The 19,113-nt window shown below is 43.7% G+C and overlaps 1 protein-coding gene across 2 annotated transcripts in view; it reads left to right on the top strand.

Moving 5' to 3' along the window:
- Positions 1–580: 580 nt before the first annotated feature.
- The window catches only part of UBE2F (ubiquitin conjugating enzyme E2 F (putative)), a 59,942-nt gene continuing 41,409 nt past the window's right edge, over positions 581–19,113 (top strand). The window contains exons 1-5 of one of the 2 annotated variants that reach the window (XM_027890309.1): positions 581–729; positions 2,564–2,696; positions 10,590–10,619; positions 12,093–12,158; positions 18,484–18,551. In XM_027890309.1, the coding sequence (XP_027746110.1) occupies positions 2,579–2,696; positions 10,590–10,619; positions 12,093–12,158; positions 18,484–18,551 (282 nt within the window). In that variant the 5' untranslated portion in view covers positions 581–729; positions 2,564–2,578. The remainder of the gene's footprint in view (positions 730–2,563; positions 2,697–10,589; positions 10,620–12,092; positions 12,159–18,483; positions 18,552–19,113) is intronic. The other variant, XM_027890310.1, reaches the window with a different exon arrangement.

The raw sequence follows: 19,113 nt of genomic DNA, 5'->3' as shown, positions 1-19,113 counted from the left end.
GATTCACTGTTACTCCCACCTGATTGACTATTGCTTCCACTAATCTGCTGCTGGAACGTACAAACAGTTGATCAATCTAAGTAGGCGCTAAGGCAATGGTTGCAGCAAGCCTGGTTATGTTCCACTACATAATATTGTTATATTGCAACTGAATCACGCCCTTTCCCATGGCTCTCTGAGGGCACTGTAAAATAATGGAATGTATTGGAATGGGCTGCCCAGGGAGGTGGTGGAGTCATCATTCTCGGGAGGTGTTTCAGGAGAGACTGGACGTCTAATTGGCACGGTGGTGTCGGGTCATAGGTTGGACTCGACGATATCAGAGGTTTTTTTCAACCTATTCGTGATTCTGCTTACAAAAGGTGAGAACAATCGAGCCTGGGGACACACAGCTCAGCCGGCAGGCCTCATCCCCCCCGCGGGCACAGTGGGACAGGGCACGCCCTCCCCCTGAGGGGCTGCCCCAACATGGCGCCGCCCTCCCGGCCGCCAGCGCCCACCCCGCGCCGCCGCCACCGCCACCAAGTCTCGCGAGAACTCCGCGGGCGCACTGCCCGGCCCCACCCGCGCTCTCGCGAGATCTGCGCTGGGGGAGGGAGGAGGAGGAAGAGGGGAGGGAGAAGGAGAGGAGGAGGAGGGAGAGGGAGCCCGAAGGAGCCTTCGCTCCTGCCCGGGCCGGCGCCGGGGATGGTGTTGGCCGCGGCAGCCGGGCCCTGAAGCCGCGCTCAGGTACGTGCGAGCCGCCCCCCATCCCTCAGCCCTCCCAGCCCGGGCCTGGCCCCTCCCGGAGCCCCCACAGCTCCCGGGGCGGCCCCGGCCCGCCGGGCCTCGGGGCCCGCCTGTGTCTGCCGGCCCTCGGAGCGCAGCGATCCCCCTGCCCTGCCCCTGCCCTGCCCCTGCGAGGGGCTCCCGGCGGAGCTGGATAATTCCCGGGGCTCTCGCGCCCTTCCCTGTGAATAAGCACAGCCCCCCCGTCTCCCTGGGGTTCTGCAGCGGGGAAGCTTTGCTTTAACTGCCGGGGGCTTCCTTGCCGTGCTCCACTGGAATTTGGAGTATAGCTGAAGCGAATGATTTCTTTTCCGCAGTAGTCACGCTTCTCTTGGGTTTCCCGGTTTACCAGGACAGGCTATAAAGATATTTAGGCATTTAACGTCCGTCGGAGTTCATTTCATTTGGAATCGGCACCTAACAGATGGAGTTTTTTTGGAGTGGAGAGCTTGCCTGCAATTTACAGATTTATTTTTTTTCTTTTCGTGTAGAACCCTGTTCAGTAATTCCCAGACTCCCCTACAACTCCCCCCTTCCTTTTTTTTTTTTTTTTTAAACAGCTGTTGGTTTTCCCTTCTCCAAGGAAAAAAGGACTGTGTTGCCTGCTTATTCTTGCTTTCTCCGGGGCAGCGGGACGAAAAAAATTACTGTATGTTTCGGCTGAGCCAGCTGGATTTACACTGAACATTACTTTTGTTTTTAAATGTATTTTGCAGCTGACACACACACTTGTCAGCTTCAGAGGACTCGATCTCCTTGTAGACTCACCAGTTTCATACTGTTAGGGACTGCTGTGAAATACATGTTTCCCTTTTTTTTAAGCCTTTTTGCTTGCTTATCTATTATGTCTTTCTCAGCCCCCAAGTAAGGATTATACCTTGACTTTTTGCAATTTTCCCCCCTTTATTTGATTGAAATAATTCATATGACTTAAAGGATGAAAATTTCCCCTACCGTTTTAGTGGTGGTGGGGCCTGAAGGGTTTAGATCTTGTCGGCATTGTGTTGGTTTTGCCAAACTTAAGGAGGAGTTACCTTTAACCAGGAGTAGTGTCAAAGTGTATATTAAGCCATGACAGAGTGGATGTTTTGGTTTAATGACTTTGGCATTCTGTCCACCTTTTATTGTAATTATTTATTGCAGTTATTTTCTAGAGTGGCTGGCAAACCAAGCAAAACCCTCCATTTCAGTTACTGAGTCTCTGTATGCAGCTTCTTGCACTGTGGAGAGTTGCTGTTGTGCAGCCGCGTGGATCATTGCGCTGTTTGCAGCTTAAGTCTCTTTCCTGTGTCCTGGGAGCTGCCTCAGAGCTCACTTCCTAGCGTTAGAGAATAGTTCCAGCGATCCCTGCCCCCTTTCTCTTCGTTATTCTTTGTATTTTGGCCAGCTGAAAAGCCAGCTCTGAACGTTGTCCTGCAAGGTGTGGACGTGGAGGCTGCAGCAGACTGTCTGCCCAGGGGTATTTCCCCGGCAGTTCTTAGGAAGGAGCAGTGTCAAGCAGTGAAACTGCACTGTAAACACTGACGTAAGCCTGACCTTTCTCCTGCAAAACTGAGCTTCCCCTTGGCCTAAGAAACTGGAGGTCTTTCAGTATTCACAGCCCCAACAAAATCATTCCCTGAGCCATCCTCATCTTTAAGCACAGTTGTGTGAGCTGTGAGCAGCACCTTCTGTGTTTGACTGCTGAGAACGTGGTGGAAGCTCATTCCTTTTTCGGCAGCTGTGAGTTGTTTTCATTCTGCACCCCCAGCACTTCGTTCCTGGTGATGGGCTGTGCTCTCCCGTTGTGTTGCAGGTGGAAGCAGCAGGAATGCTAACACTGGCAAGCAAGCTGAAGCGGGATGATGGTGTCAGAGGACCCCGTGCGTCCAACCCAGCGTCGGATTCTACTCGGAGGGTGTCTGTGCGCGATAAATTACTTGTTAAAGGTGAAAGGGACTCGTATTTAAATATTTTGGGGGCTGCAGATGCGTTGCCAGTGAACAACACTAAATTGCACGTGAATTTCCAGAGGTGTTTTTGAAATGGCTTGTGACTTACCTCAGGATTAGTGCTGTAGGGCGGGCACTGACAGACCTCTCATCTCCAGCTGCTCTTTGCCTGTAGGACCCTTATTTTTATTGAATGGTAAAAACCAAAAAATGTGTCCTCTTTACTCTGCTGAAAAATTAGCCCATCATCAGGAACTCTGCCATCAACTAAAACGTGATGAAAATTGCCACATGAATATAGGAGGAAGAATATCAACAGTAGTATATTTGTCTTGATAGGAATGTGTTTTTTGAGCAAAAGCCTGCGACAGGAAAAATCATCCTAAGGATAACAACAGTGTTCCAGTGATCTTTAATAGTACAGGTCAGAGGCAGCAAAGTTTAAAAAGCTTAAAAAAAGCAATGCAAGGAGATATTTTTGTATGCCTGGAGTCTGTAGAGGCTGAGTATGAAGCTGGGAGTTAAAAAAACAGTGCTTATTTTTGTATTGCAATAGGGTGTGTTCTAGGAAGGCTGCTGTAGGTTGTTACTGTTAGGGGAAAAAAGCCCCGGACTTTTACTTTGTGGCAGTTCTGGATAAATGGGGTAGTTTGTGAGACAATAATTAAACTGTTTTGTAGTGAAGGGGCAGCTCTTTTTTTGTACCTTTTTTTTTTCTTTTTTTTTTTCTGTAGGGTAGATAATATTATAATTAAAAATCCGTAGGTGCTGACACTTTGCAGCTACTGTGGACTTTTAAACTCAGGTTTACTCCTTCTGTTAATAGTTGAGTGTTTTAGTGCTCGAGCTGTGCAGTGCTCTAGTGGCAAGGAATGTGTTCCTTAGGTGGATGTTTCTGCCAAAAATGATCAGTAGCAAATATGCTGCTGTTGATGTGTAAGCTGCCACTATTAGGGTTCATGCCAGCCAGAGGAAACCCTCATTTCCTGGTCTTGTTTCAGAATGATTTGAGGCTGACAAGGGTGTATTTGCCTGACTGATATTACCTACCTAGTATTGCATATGAGTTTTTTTCAAATTAGGGTAAATTCTGTCATATAACTGCACTGGAGCAAGGTGTCACTGCAAATGCTGCTGCCTCAGTGCCCTGAGAAGTGCCTCAGCTGGACTGTAGGAATGTTATACTCACAATTTTCTCTTTGCACAGTTCTAAGGACAGGGAAGTTTAACAACTCTGATGTGATCATTCTTGAAAAGAACTTGCTTTAGACTTCCAGTTTGGAAATCCTTAGTTAGCTCCAGTTCTGAGGGAGGAAGATTCAGGCAGGAGAAATAAGCTCTTAAAACCAGGCTAAGCTACAAAGCCAAACGACTAAATATATATAATCTGAGATTTTTGCTAAACCTACAGGTGTGGACTTGAGGGGAAGAGAGCAGTGCAATATAAATGCACTTCAACTGCAATGCTTGGTATAGTGTGAGGTGCCATTTTACTGCACCCTTAGAGCAGTCATGTTTTTCATTTTTAGGGCTAAAACCTTACCAAAATCTGCCAAGGGGAAGAGAACATGAGCTATAAAAAATTAGTATTGACACTGTAATTGCTGTGGCTGCATTAGCAAACCAGCACAGACTTGAGTATTGAACGAGCTGAGTCCCAAACTGTCAAATGGTAAAAGCAGGTCACTGCTTATGTGCCTCTGACAAGCGCTGGGTGCTGGATCCTCATCTGATTGTGCATGGAAGTTGTATCCCTGCTGTGGAATGAGTAACTTATGCCTATTGAAAAATCCCCCTCCAGAATCAGTGAAATACTCATATTTAATGCCTTTTTGGAAACTACTGGAATTGTCTGTCATTCGAGTGAGGATGGTACCATTTCACTTGGACTGTAATTCAGAAAAGGAATGTTCCAAAGCTGTCAGGGGATGACTGATTACTCCTCCTCCCATCTCCCACCTTGTCGAGGCAGCAGGAGTTCCTGGAAGAGTTAAGGAATGCTTTACCACCAAGCTCTTGTGCAAGGGCCAAGGCCTGATAAGAGTTACTGAAATTGTAGAGCAGTCCAGAGATAGGGGGGAAAGGGTGTGCTCTCCCAATCCTGATGCTGTCCCAGAAGAATTGTAGGAGCAGCTGTCAGTGTGTTAGAATGGTTTCTGGACTCAAATGGGAACTGACAGTAGAAGCAGATCATCTTAGTACAACTCCACTGAAAGTGAGAGGGAAATTCAGTAGCCAGTGTGAAAGACTTGTTGGGGATATTTCTTTTAAGCTGCTTTTTAAGCTAAATGTAGACCATCTGTCTACAAAAGTTTCTAGAATTTTCCCCAGCACTTTAAGATAGACCCGCTGCAGCAGCATCTACGATGTTGAGAGCCTGAAGGTGAACTTGTGATGTTGACAGTGTTTTTAGGCCACGTAAGGATCTGCAGGAATGAGTTTGGTAGGGAGGGCAGGGCTGCCTGCTCAAGGTGTGCATTACAGCAGTGATGCTCTGCATCTAGACCAGCACCAGGGCCTTTCGTTGCCTGATTGTCTGGAACTGTAGTAGCCCAGCTGAACTTCGGGCTGCTGTATTGCATCACAAAGTTATAGGAGCCTGGAAGAGTAGCTGTAAGTGCAAGTTGTTAATGGTGAGTGTTTAGGCTGGAGTTAAGAAACAAACAGATGACAGTTGCAGAGTGGGTGAAAGTCTCAATCAGTCTCCTGGCAATGGTGAATTAAAAAATAATCTGTTCTACCTAAAAGAAGAGAAATCCTGGCCATCAGCAAGGGAAGAGGAGGAGATGAGAAGAGGCCCAGAGCGTTCTGTCAGCAGTGAAGCACTGCTGTCCTATTCCTGATCCACAGTAAATTGGTGATAGTCTAATAAATTCTGCAGACAGATGTCTGCCAGCTTTCTTGGGATATTATCCAGACACAGACAGTGTCTGTTTTTTCTCTGGAGGTAAGTTTAGGAGAACCTTGTTTGTGTTGATAGAGTCCAGTCCAGGAAGGCAATCTGGGATCTCTTTGGAGGATGTGACAACCTTGCAGTGCTCAAATGTGTTGTGTACACAGACTGGTAAATAGATCAATGCCATTTGGATTAAGGGTAGATGGCCATGACCCAGACACTGCTAAGTGTTGATGATGCTTTCAAACCTTCAAAAAACTGACACAGGCCAACTCCATGCTGCCTCCAAGTAGGAAGAATATAAGTGATAATTGAGGTGTGATGTTGGCTGTTTGTACTATATGGATGTGAAGAAAAATCTCAGCATCAGAAATAGTGTTGCCGGTGCTGTCCTTGGCTTTAGTGGTGGGTCAAGTTAAACAGGCTTTTCTACACTTTTGTGAAGAAGCTACTCTTAAAATACTGGTGCCCTTTGTTAATTTTTCCAAGCCATTCCTTTGATTGTTTACATGTCCAGTGTTGTTTTATATTCAGGGCACTTGCTTTGTTGGGTTATTTCATGGACATATGAATGGAAATATCTCTATCCATAAAGTTTTGCTTAGGGAAGTAATTCTGAGGCAGCTGATTATTCTCTTCCAGCTGTTTTTCCTCTGGAATGTTAAAGTCATGGCTGCTAAACAGGATTTGGCAGCAGCCTGTCCCCTGCTGATTATCTCGGACACTAACAGAACACGTTTGGGAGTAGAGCAGGGCACACGTGCCTGAGGTGTGGAGTGTGCTGCTGGTTCTGATCTGAAACCAGAAGGGCACAGGAAAGGCACAGGAAAACATCCACCAGTTGGGAATCACTGGGGGCACAGATTTCTGAGGGTGTGGGAGGGCAAGGATTAGTAATTCAGGCTTGCAGGTTGTGTAGAGAGGCTTTGTGGCCCAGGACGGAGGGGTCTGGGGAGAGACCAAGCAGTGACTAACATGTTTCAAGACAAATCAAGTGGAGGACATGAAAACAACTGCAGAAGACAGAAAGCAAATGCTGATGAGAGGAAGAGGAGCAGACAGAAATGGTGCTTGAAGGGGCTCTGCTGCCTCTGTCACCTGGGAGAGAGGATTTAATAAAGCACACCTCTGTTAAAAGCTCAGTGTGACTTATCTGTACATTTGTTTTCACTGGGTTTTCCATATAGGCTCAGTTGGAGAGTAAGGCCCTAATTCTACAGACCTAGGGCCCAAGTTAAAATAGAGCAAGCAGTACACTTGCTGCAACACCTTTCATTTTGTTCTGTGCTGCAGAGACAACTTTTGATGTTGTGTTCATCTCTGAGGGGCACTTCATTAAGTTGGGAAGAGGGGCTGGAAAATTTGAACAAGGACAAGCCAAAGTGGTATTTAAAGTTAATATTGTATAATGAAGGTGACTACTACATTGAATTCAAGATACAGAACGTGCCAGGATGGCAGTGGTAGCAGTGCATGTGTGCTTATGGATCACAAAGGTTGTCCCTTAAGCTATGGTTTTTGTAGTGCACCTGAACATCATCATTCAGTTTTAAGTGATCAGTACTGGTTTGATTGTGACAGTTGGAAGTAACTTAGTATATAAGAAAGTGAGTTAACGTGTTTTACTCCTCAATTGTCTTCAACATCTGTGTCTTTTCCAGCAGATTTATGTAATCAGAAAATATTTCAGGTGTGCCTCTGTATAAGCCTGAGAGAATGGAAGTGGGAAGCTGATTATGAAAGTGAATTTCACGTGCATTGAAACTGAAAATGAGGAGAACCCAATGTGTTTACTTTCTTCAAGCTGTGAGAATTGAAGCTAATTTGAGAAGTTATTACTGAGACGTTTTTCCAGGGCTTTGCTGACAAACGGAGGTGCAAGGCATTGCTTTACTTGTGCCTCAGATTTTCAGCACACCTGAAATAATGAAGTGATAGATTGCAGACTTGGAGATTTCCAACCCCAGTGGCTTTTGCTGATTTTTGATGTCAGGATCATAAGATTTGGAGTAGCGTATAGAAGCTGCAGGTGTGATTTGATAGCGTCTTGTTTAAAATAAACATTTGGAAGCATCTTTTGGTCTGTTGAAAAACTGGTGATATCAGTTGGCTGGTTTGACTTCTAATACTGATCTGTGCAGTTCAGAGGAGCTAAGTAGGGGAAGCTATAAAGAGAGATGAGAATTAGGAAGCATAGGCCCATACACAGGGCAGGAGTGTGCTCCTATTTCTGTCTTGAGAAATGTCAGGGGTAGGGACAGTTATTGTTTGTGAAATCATTTATAAATAGCTCTGTGTTAGGCTTAGCTTTTCTCTCTCCTTTAAAGTTCCTAGGCTGCTTCTTTCACATAGTCAGTTTGCATTCAACTCTTCCAAAGTTTGTGGTAGGTTTAACTTTAAACCTTGCCTTTTTATCCTTTTTAGGGTTTAAAATAGCATTTGGAACTGTTCAAGCAAGGGCATACCGGGGCAAGAGCAGGACTCTGTAAGGATATCTGCCACTCAGGTGTGCTTCTGCACCAGATCACAGGAGGTTTTGAGAACACCAGGCTGGCTGGTTGGGAGCTAATGGTATTCCCTGAGACTTGGATTTGCTGGTTGGTTGTCTCATCATCTTTATGGGGTGAATTGAGGCACAGATGCTGATTCTCCACAAAGTGACTATGAAATGTAGTCAAGTTGAATTTTCCATTTAGCTGCAGTGACAGTCATTTTCTGAAAGGGGAGGTCAGAAAAATTGAGATCTTCAGTTTGTTCCTTAATTTAGTGAGGCTTTTTGAGCCCTTGGAAGTTCAGTGCACTGGAGCTCTAATTGTCACTTCCATGCTTTGCTTAGTTACAGATCTGTTAAATAAGTTGGCAGCCTGCACAAGGGGGATTTCTTGCAGAGAATGTTCTTGCCAGGGTTGTTGCTTTATGTAGAAAATGCATAACTTAAAACATTAGAATCCTAATAGGGCTTGAATGATGTGGTCAAAATAGTTGCTTTTTGAGCAGCAACATACAAAAATGGTTTCAGTGTCGTGACTGTCCAAAGAATCGTAGAATTTGGAAAACTCACAAACGCTGTAGCTTTGGGCCATTAAATGTGCATTTTAATTGGTTAATCACCAATGTTTATGTATGTTTATATGGTACAGTTAACAGTAACATCTGTTGCCTTACTTTAAACATTGAGGTTATTGAGGCAGGTCTTTACCTGCTTTTCTGTCTTTATATAAAGTTGTTTCATTCTTAGTTTGTGATTTGTTGCAGAGTTAGTTCGAAACCTTAATTTTGGAGGACTTGCTTTTGTGTGGATTAATCAGCAGAGCATTCCCACCTGTTTCCACACCTTCAAAGAGAGAGGGAGCTGTTCCCTTCTCCTGGGTGTGAGCGTTTTGTTTTCATGTTGGCAGAAGAAAACCCCACTCATTCTTGGACCAGGACCGAGGGAAGCACTGAAGAGTGAACACATTATAGGAAACTTTCACACTTCAGAGGAGCTGTGGTGACAGTGAACTCTCTGAACCTTGCCGGAGGCAGAAGTGAGGTTCTGGCTCAGCAGAGCTGCTGCAGCTCAGCCTATGCTGGGACTCCACGTGCCCTGTCCTTGGGTATCTCCCTTCTCTCGGGATCGAAGCAAAGGACAGGCAGGATTCATTAAGCTGAGCAACACGCAAGCAGAGAAAGCAATAAGGAAAGCAGTCAGCACCTTCAGATAAGAGCCAGGTCCTAACCTTCAGCCTGTAGTGAAAATTGATAGTGCCTCTCACTGTGACAGGCTGATGAATTGAAAGAGAAAGAGAGGTTTGTATGACTGCAGCCTTCAGTGGTTGGTTGTCGTGTCTTTTTTTATTAATCAGGAAGGGAAAGTAAAGATAAAGCTCTTGATTATAGCTGAAATTAGATTATTATTTTTTTCATGTTATGAATACAGTACTCTTTCAAAACTTTTAGCAAAAGTATGGCCCCAGCATTGTGTGTCTTTCACTGCACAGCTTTGTTAAATCAGCTCTGGCTGCTCCAGTGTGGGATTTTAAAGAGTGCAGTTGTGAACATTTTAGGTAAGTGTGAAACACAGTGCTTCTCTTTTGGTGGCTTTTTTTCCCCTTGGTGTTGTAGGCTGCAGCTGGAGGGACACCAGGGCAAAAGGGGGTGGAAGTCAAATAAGTGTCGTGCCCACTGCAGAGACCAGCCAGGTTGAGTAAATGAGTAAGCATGGAAGCAGGAAAAGTTCTGGAGAGTTATTGCGATGAGCAGTTTGGATTCCGTGCCAAGAAATGGGAATTACAGTTTTCTTTACATGTATGTTTTTGAGGGTTGATATTGAAATCCCTTACATGTTGTTAGCCCAAATAAATGGTCTGTCTCTGTGCAGGCCTGAAAGCAAAATCAGAAGTGGAATAAGACCACAGGAAGTGCAAAAAATAGATTTGATGAGATTTTCTAGAACTTTAGAAGTGAAGGGGGAGGTATCTTCCTGCATCTTATTCATGCTTCTGTGAAATACAGGTAGTTGAGAGTAAGACTTCAGTAAAATACACACAAGAGGGGGAAAGCAGAGACTCTTCCAGAGAAGGTAACTTGTCAGGGAGAGAGGTCTGAGGGGTTACACAGCTGAATCAGGTTGCTTCCCTTCTTTTAATGATTACTTTTAGGCTTTATGCTTGGGAAATAAATAAAAAAAAGAAATTTTAATTGAGTAGGGGTGCATATGTGTAGCAGACTGTGCTTTGGAAATGCCAGTGCTCAGTGTGTGAGCAGCCCTGGCAGAGCTGAAGTCCCCATCACAGTGGGATACATTTGCAGTGTCTGGGGGCAGGTTTCTAGTAACAAATTGAGTGTCTTAAAGAGAAATTTCAAGGTAAACTTCCACTGCAGCTTAATTATATTTTTAAGTAAAATTGGATTTACAGGACGGTTTAAATTAGATCTGCCAGTTTGGACTTCAAGAATGGCTTTATGCTTGCATAAATAATGTTTTGTTGTTTTTTTTTTTCTTCTTTCAACAGAGGTTGCAGAGCTTGAAGCTAATTTACCTTGTAAGTATAGCATTTAATGGTATGCATTTTAAGGGGAAAAGGACCATTGAACTGAATGTTTTTACTGAAGTATGAATGCTAATGATATTTGTTAACTTTAGGGAAACTTGTGCAAAACTCCACCACTTGAGCTTGAACAGTTTTTCTTTGCTCCCTCTTAAGGGGTTGTATAAAGGTGGACCCTCATTATTGTCCTTTGGAAGGAGAATTGGTAATTTGCCTACAGAATTGGATTGTCAGGAAGTGGAAGCTTAACTTTCATAAAACACCCAGAAGGTTTGTGGGACTGAAGGGTGCATTTGTTGCCTCACACCTGTCATTCCTTCATTCTCTCCTTTTGAAAACAGGAGATTCTGATTCAGAGGCAAAGAAAAACAGCTCAGTTCTCAGGAAACAAGTTAACCTGCTGTTTCTCTGCACCCCGTGCAAGATGTAACCTGATGTTAATAGCGAAAATACTAAAGAAAATCAGTTTTTCAAAAGGGACCCGTATTCCTTAAAACAAAAAAGGCGCTGGAGTCTTACTTGTGATATAAGCAATAAACAACTGAAAATGTTAATGGGTGCTTTAAAATAGGCTTTAAGAACACTGGTAAGTGGCTTGTGGAGGAAATAGGGTTTATGTCTCTGATAATGTTTAGATCCTTGGATACAGAAAAAGAACAACCAGCTTGATGGGTTAAGAAGCTAAGGACTACATAGTATGGATAAGAACATATCCATGGATATATACATCCTCTCCTGTCAGCTTGACAGCTTGTCTCTGCCACAGTCATGAAAGGCTGGTTTTGTGCATGGGAAAGCAGCTTGGTTTGTGTCACCAAGTGCAAAGGGCTGCTGTGCTGTGAACTGAAAGTATTTTTCCCCACAGTTGTTCTTCATTCTCACTATTCTCCTTAAATTCATCTCTTCTGAGGATAGGCCTGTCGTGTTTTGTTCATGCTGCTCCATAACCTTTGCTGGTTGGTTATGCAGCAGAAACCTGTGCAATGTGGCAGCTGAACTGGCTTTTGGATGAGGCTTTCAGGAAAGCTTGTTAATAATTGTGTTAATAATCCCCTGTCACCACGTCTCCCTGGGGTGACTTTTTGCGGGTCACAGTGTGTAATCAAATGTTAATACACAGATTATTATTATTATTATTAAGCTTGTAAGGCAGAGATGCTGATCTGTGTGCTGTCACCTTCATGTGTAGCTACTATGCAGGAGAGTGAATCCTTTGGATTTTTAAGGCCTTTGAGACAGCGTGGTTTGCTGAAAGGGAACCTTCTTCCTCTCAGCTGAAAGGAGTGGAAGTTCCAGGTGACCCATAGCTGTATAGGGTGGAGATGCTCAAAGTGTAGCAGGAAATCACTTGACTGAAAGGTGGGGATTAAGGAGGGAGTCAATTTGAAGAGTGTAAAGGATGATATACTTGCTGTCCCAAGAGTGGAGAACTAATTGTCTGATGTAAATTATTCTTTTGCTTCACAGGTACATGTAAAGTGAATTTTCCTGACCCAAACAAGCTTCATTACTTTCAGCTAACTGTAACCCCAGGTAATTTTTTTAAAGCTATTATTTTTCTTTCTGTGTGTTGGTGCTTAGGAAACAAATTCCAGGAGTTTGCTTAGGACTCCAGTAAAGTTTCTATTCAAAGAAAGATTGGCTGTAATACAGTGATTATTTTGTTAATGGGATGGAGAAACTGGGCTGGATTTTGACAATCAGACTCCAATAAAAAAAACATTAAAATTGAGCATGTTTAGGAAATATTCAAATCTTGTTTGCTTACTTTGATTGAAAGCTTTTATTTTTTTTTCTCTCAACCAGTTTCAAACCATCTTGCTTTATTTGCTGAGAAAAATCTTGGTCTATGAGTAGACAAGTTATTATATTACAGCCCTGTTATGTGCATGTATAGTGTGTTCTGCTACTTGCTTGATTCTGCAGAGGTGAAGAGACAGGTGGAAAATGTTCAGATCTGTGCACGAGTGAAGATGCTTAATGAATAGGAGTCTTAGTCTTTGAATATTCAAGTATGTGAAAGATCTTTCACTACTTATACAGGTATACTGTGAAGCTCTTGTTGGTGTGCTGGTCAACAGAAACATTTTCAGAATTTGTAATTTCCACTTAAGTTTCTTAATAGCCACCTGAAATTGCAGAGTTTGCTCACCTAGCTGTCCATTTTAGAATGAGAAGTTGTGTTTTGTGGATGAATTTGCATTTGGAAAGATCATTTAAATTTCACATGCCCTTCTTGGTTACGTTTGAGACTGTGCAGCTGCTTAACTGAGGACGTTACCGTGTGCAGTACACTGAGCTGTTGGAGTTAGATGTGCTGGGATCAGTGTCTCCCTGCCAGCTGATCCTCTAGATGCACGTTTTCTGTGCAAAAAATGCTTATTGACAACAGCACTTGGGTGAGCCGTTGATCATGCTGATATATTACCTGGAGAATTAGTGGTTTGCACTCAACAGTGTGGTACGAGTGTCTCTGCCAGTCCTGGATTTTGAAGTCAGGGAGGCACTAGATGTCACTGTTGCTGCTTATTAAGCCAAAATCAACTGGCCCTTCCTGGAACTAGAAATCTTGGGTGGTCTTTGTTAACATGTCCATTCATGTGACTCCTTTTTGTGATGGAAAAGTGAGTGTAATTAAAAATAAATGCAAGTGCTATTCTAGAACTTTTAACCTCTGAAGACGTGCTCCTGTTTACTCAGTGGGTGTTAGACTGCTTGCACCAAATGTCCTTCAGTTTATATGATGCTGCTTTATTATGTTTTGGAAATGAGTTGACTTTACAAGAGCATCATTGTGTGAGTTAGGGACGTCTTGAATGTGAAGCAGTGATAGCTTTTTCATACTAATTCCAAGACGTCTGAATCACAGTACTTTTTTCTGTCTGTCTGCTGCTGTGCAGCAAGGTGCTGCAGGCAGAGCGTGGTTTTTGTGCTGGCTTCGTTGCTGAAATGATCTTGAAAATGAGATGATCTTAATTAACATTTTGTTACTCTAAATATAGCTGCACAGCTGAAGCCTCTGCAGTTGCAGTCTGACCCAAGTAAACATCTATTTTCAGCTGTGCATAGTTCAGGTATAGAATCTTGTGATCAGCTGCAGCTCAGCACAGATCTCTAAAGCAGAACATAACACAGACTAAGAAAATCTTTGTAATTTTCTGGTTTCCTTGAAGACTAAGTTTTTCTTTACAGTGTGCTAAATCTTAGTTTCCTTTGGGATAGCAAAGAGGCAGCTAAGTGGTTGTCGCAGAATTTTTACGGCTCAAGTGGGCTTGAGCCAACTGTTCTTGTAGTGTCTAAACATTACTGCATGAAACTTGACAGCCTGGAGGAAGAACCAGTTTTCCTCCTCCTGCCTAGAACTGTCTCTTGCATTTGGAGCCGAGTTACTTGTAGAAATCCTGCTCGTGCATTTGGCTTTGCAAATCTCCCTGCAGCTTTTTTTTGTTCTGTGGAGCAAGGGCTGGGCTCAGCCGGGGAATATCCAGCGCTGCCTTGCGGTTTGCTCTGTTGGGACTGATGTGGTGCATAAACAGGAGTGGGAGTCTGCACAGCCAGGAGCTTCATGGGCTCGCTTCTTAAAGCTCTCAGTTTAAGTTCTCCTATGTTCTAATATTACAGCCTAAATTCTGCAGTGCACCATCAGGGGATATACAGCAGTGCCTGCTAGAAAATGGGCAAGACTTAGATTTTACTGCCGCAGTGGCCAAAACTCTGTGTTCCCAAGGCAGACACTGCTGGCTTTCTCTGCTGTCTGAAGCTTCTTTTTCCTTTTGTCATCTGAAACAACTGTTCTGTCGTTGAAAAATGCCCTTGTGCCACACTTGCCTCCGTTCTTATTTTTCACCAGTACCACACTGGATTAAAATCTAGGGAAAATAAGGGAGATATATGCTTGTAACACAGGCAGAGTCCTGCCTGCTGCACTGATATTTGGAGCACAAAATTGGAAGCTGAGACTAAAACATGGTGTAATGACCTGGAAAGAAGTAAAGGAGGTGAGTTTAGGTGGCTTAACACACGAAGGACACTAGAAGAGTATGTGTAGTTAATGCAGTTTTCCTGCAGTTCCCAGGCAGCTGGAGCAGTCTGGGGTTAGTGTATTTATTTTCTGGAGGAATTAATAAAGAGCCTATTTTCTGGTTTGCATGCCATAGAATGACAAATGGCTGTGAGCATGGCTGAGCATTTCAACGCTGTTGGTTCAAGGAGCAGCTATCCCAAGTGCATTCTTTGTGGCCTGTCCTAATTATCATGCATTTTCTTTTAATGTGGTGAAATAATTTGGTTTAGCATTTTCCACAGCACTTTCAGGCATCAAAACACCTTACAAATGCAAACTAAGATTAGAGTCAGGTTGTTGGTAATGAAACTTGAAACTGAAGCGGGTGGGATGCTTGCTCAGCTAATACAACTTGAAGGCATAAATGTAAGCAGTAGGAGGAAGAGTGGAGCTCAGATATATTCCCTTTTAACAAAAAAACTCTGAGGCTAACTTCCTAAGTTATGTGCTAAAGCTGTTATATTTGATGGTTTTATTTATAGCACTTTCCTCATCGGTAACTCTGCCAGAACTTCAGTTTTTTCCACCACTTTTTTTTTTCTAGGCCTGAAAGAGTTGAGGGTCTTTGTCCCAGCCTGAGAACTGATTTCCTTGCTTGAGATGCCCTAAGATGACTTTACCACGAAGGTTTATCTTGTTAATGCAGTGCAAGATTTCTGGCTGAGTCCCGAGGCCCTCCAAGTTATGAATTTTTAATACACATTTGAGTGATTGGTGATGAGTAGCTTTATTGGTGCTTTGGTGAAAAAATTCACTAATGTACAGGGAGAATTGTGAAAGGAGGGAGGAGAGGTGCCTTATTCTCCTAATCGGGTGAATATGTCCTTGCTTATTTTACAACGAGGCCAGTAGTGTGCCCAGTGCATTTTTTGGTTAGTGCTAGCATGGATTGATGTCCAGGAAAATACAAAACATAAAATGAGTTTTAAGGCAAGGCACTGATGAGTATTGAATTGTCTTTGAGGGAGACTTGATCCGAAAGGATGTGGAAGTGACCTGCAGTGTGAGGCACAACATGGAAAGTGCTCCAGGTCTTCCAGAGATTTCTCAGCCTTTCAGAGACCTCAGAAAAACAGATACAAAAAAGCTGAATTAATACATGAGGTATCTCTTAGAGCCTGTGGAGGTGTAAATGTACTGTTTTGAAAGTGCTTGAGCTCACCTAAAACACATTTTTAAGGAAAAGGGGTGTTCTTTCACCTCCTGGTCCTGCTGCTTCTATTCTGCTGACACTAATTACATCCTGCACGTGGACACTGGGAGTTTCTCCTGTGGCTGGGTGGGATTGGAGCTATCCTGAGCTAGATCTGCATGGTGGAGAAGGGCAGAGAAAATGAAAAACAACTGTTGAGCCTTTTTCCCCACCTCCCCTTGTCTCTTGAGCAGTGTCAGGCTGATCTTGCTGTCTGTGCTCGGAGCTGAGGACGGACCTTGCTGTTCCTGCACCCCGCAGTGGCTGTGGGCCTGGTGTTTCCAGTGTGCAGACCCACGTGGAGCGTGGCTTTGCTCTTGCTGCTTGACTGGCAGGAATCTGACAGTCTTTTGGCCAGCTCCTCTCCCTTGGAGCTGTTCTTGGATGTTTCTTTTGGACAGCTATAACACTGAGGATTCATTAAGCCCGAGTGTTTACTTTGACATAAGGCACATGTAGATAGATCCCTCAGCAGGCACCTATTCCATTCTAGCAGGGGTGCAGTGTGAAGATCTGCTTTGCTCCAGGCCCATAAGATCAAGGAACTAGTGAAATTAAGCCAAGGAAAATAACTTTCGTACTTAGAAATAGTAAGAATTCCTGACAATTGGTTAAAATGCTATTACTGTGCTATTATAATATGCTAGACAGTGGATAAAGTGCAGTTATCTGTGTTCTGTAGGATAAATCGTGGTGTTTGAGCTCCTAGGGGATATTAGACCATTTTCCCAATGATTCCTTTCTGGAGCAGTGTTTATCACATTTAATAGGAAGCAGTTTCATCAAAGAGATATTAGTGTAACTCACCTTTCAGTTCTCATTCTTCAGTAATGGCTTTCTTTACTGATTTTTATCTCAGTATATTTGAAAACAAAAGATACATGCTTTTGTCTTGCTTTTTTCCCTATAAAAATCAGTGCATGTCCATTTATTTTCTGGTAAAGCATAATGTGCCCGAGGAGGCTGATCAATAAATCCACCACACTTCAGAATTGAATTGGAGTGGAAATGGAGAATGGATTTGAAAAGCGCGTGTTCTGGACAGGTTATTCCAGGGAGATTTGCAGAGGCTGAGGGCTGCAGCTCTGCTGTGCAGCTCAGCGTGGAGGCAGCTGCCAGTAGTGCTGGCTGGGGTAGGGAAGCCAACCATCATCTTTTTCCATACTCTAAACCTGTCCCAGAGGCTCCTGGGAGAAGCTGGGCCGTGATGGACTTCCCAGCTTCAGGCACGGTCTTTTGGAGGGGCACACAGGGCACGGTGTGTAAGCTGGGTGTGATCTCTGGCAGCATCAGCTTTTACTTTTTATATCACCCATCTCCGGCTGAGGGTTTGCCTTATTGAACGGGGTGATTCCTCTCTTTTTCTGTAGGTCAGCTGGTAAGAGATGGCAAAGAGCAGGAGAGTGGGAACTGACTGTTCTCCTGTGATCATGGCACACAGGCTGAAACCAGAGGATAGATTGTGGTGCATGGCTTGGTAGGAGAAGACAGAAGATCTGTGTAGGCACAGGGGAGGCAGCAAGTCCGGGACACATCATCCTAATAGAGGATTTTGACCTACGGTAGAGAAGCTAATTTTTTGTAGTTTGGAACAAGCTAGATAGATTAAAAAGAGTTTCCTTATTCTCTGGAAGCTATGGATTGCTTCACAGAACATTTCCTTACGGTGTTGGTTTAAAAAAAAATATAATTCATACAATGCTAACCAGCCCTCCTGGCCTTCAGGCCTGCTCTGTGGCTGGACCGTGTGATGCAGAGAGCGAGAGTGCTCAAGGTGGTTTGAGCCTGAGCATTCCTGACATGTCCCAAACCCCCAGAGCTGGGGGTGGACTATGTACCTGTTTCCCTTCTGTAATGAAAAGCAGTGGCAGTGCCGGGCAGACATTTCAGATCGCTTTGCAAGCATTTCAGCTTCAAAGCACAGCCATCTCAAGAGTTGCAGACTGACTGTTATCCGATTATATTATTTCTGGTTCAATGTAAGTAGATATTTTAAGATGTCATATTATAAAAGGTAGCCATTTTAATAATTCAGTATTGAGTCTGAGGTTGACAGAGAGGCAGACATATTTTCCTAGCTGGTGTATCATCCTAAGATAATTACAATAAAAGAACCTGCTTGCTCTTTTGTTGTAGTGCACTGAAACGTGCCCTTGCACACATTATTCATAGAGCTCACAATACAAGATTGCTAGCATAAGCTTGGGAAGATGTGCAAAGTCCTGGAGCAGGATTTAGCATGCACTAGCGAGTGAAGTATTTCTCCAGCTCTTTCCAAGGGTTGGTAAGGTGGTGCTGTGTGCCATGTGGCAGGATTTTCTTCATACAGACGTGAGAAGCTCAATCCAAGGTTCCTCTAACTTGCTGTCGCCTGTTACTCTGCTCAGGATGGTGGATTTTTATGGGACTGTTGACTCTGATTTCAGATTTCTGCTGTAAAAATGTTGGGAGTGGAGGAAGACCTTGCTCAGATGCTGTTTGGATTAGGTGGCTGCTAGTGGTGTGGGTAACTAGGTTAAGTGTTTGGTGATAACCCTGTGCCATTATTTTAATCTTACTAGTTTTTCCTTATTTAACTCTTTTCCTTGTTTTTCCTCTTCTAGATGAGGGCTATTACCAAGGTGGAAAGTTTCAGTTTGAAACTGAAGTTCCTGATGCCTACAATATGGTGGTGAGTATTTGTCATTAGTCTAATGGTTGTCATTCTGGATTGTCTTTCCAGGTGTTGGGACTTCAGAGGGAACTTGGCATTGAGACTGAGAAAGGATCTTGTGTCTGTTACTAAAGTACCATAGGTTTATAGAAAAATCTTCGTTGCCTGGAGCTCATCTGAACTCCTGCTCAAAGTTGGGCTGGTGTTAAAAGTTGAATTTGATGGCTTAAGGCCTGGGCCAGTTGGCATTTCAAAATCTCTTAGGATGGAGAGCTCGCTGCTTCTCTGGGCCCTCTGTTCCAGTGCTCAGTTACCTTTGTTGTGATTTTTTTTTTTTTTTTCCTATATCAGGTCAGAATTTTCCTTTTTGGACCTTGTCTGTGGGCCTCTTGCTTTGATCAGTGTCCACCCCTAAGAAGAGCCTGACTCAGTGTCCTCTCTGCCCTCCCATCAGGTAGTTGCAGACAGCAGTAGGGTCCCTTCAGCCTCCTCTTCTCCAGGCTGAGCAAATCCCCATCCCAACAATTTCATTGGTTATGAAGCAAACAGCTTTTCAGGGGGCCAGGAAATAATGGCGATA

The sequence above is a fragment of the Empidonax traillii genome, unplaced genomic scaffold (assembly GCF_003031625.1).
Source record: "Empidonax traillii isolate 1590-97213 ecotype Southwest subspecies unplaced genomic scaffold, ASM303162v1 scaffold284:size1552100, whole genome shotgun sequence".
Lineage (NCBI taxonomy): Eukaryota > Metazoa > Chordata > Aves > Passeriformes > Tyrannidae > Empidonax > Empidonax traillii.
Note: the sequence above shows the minus strand (reverse complement) of the source record. Positions and strands in the feature narration are given on the sequence as shown.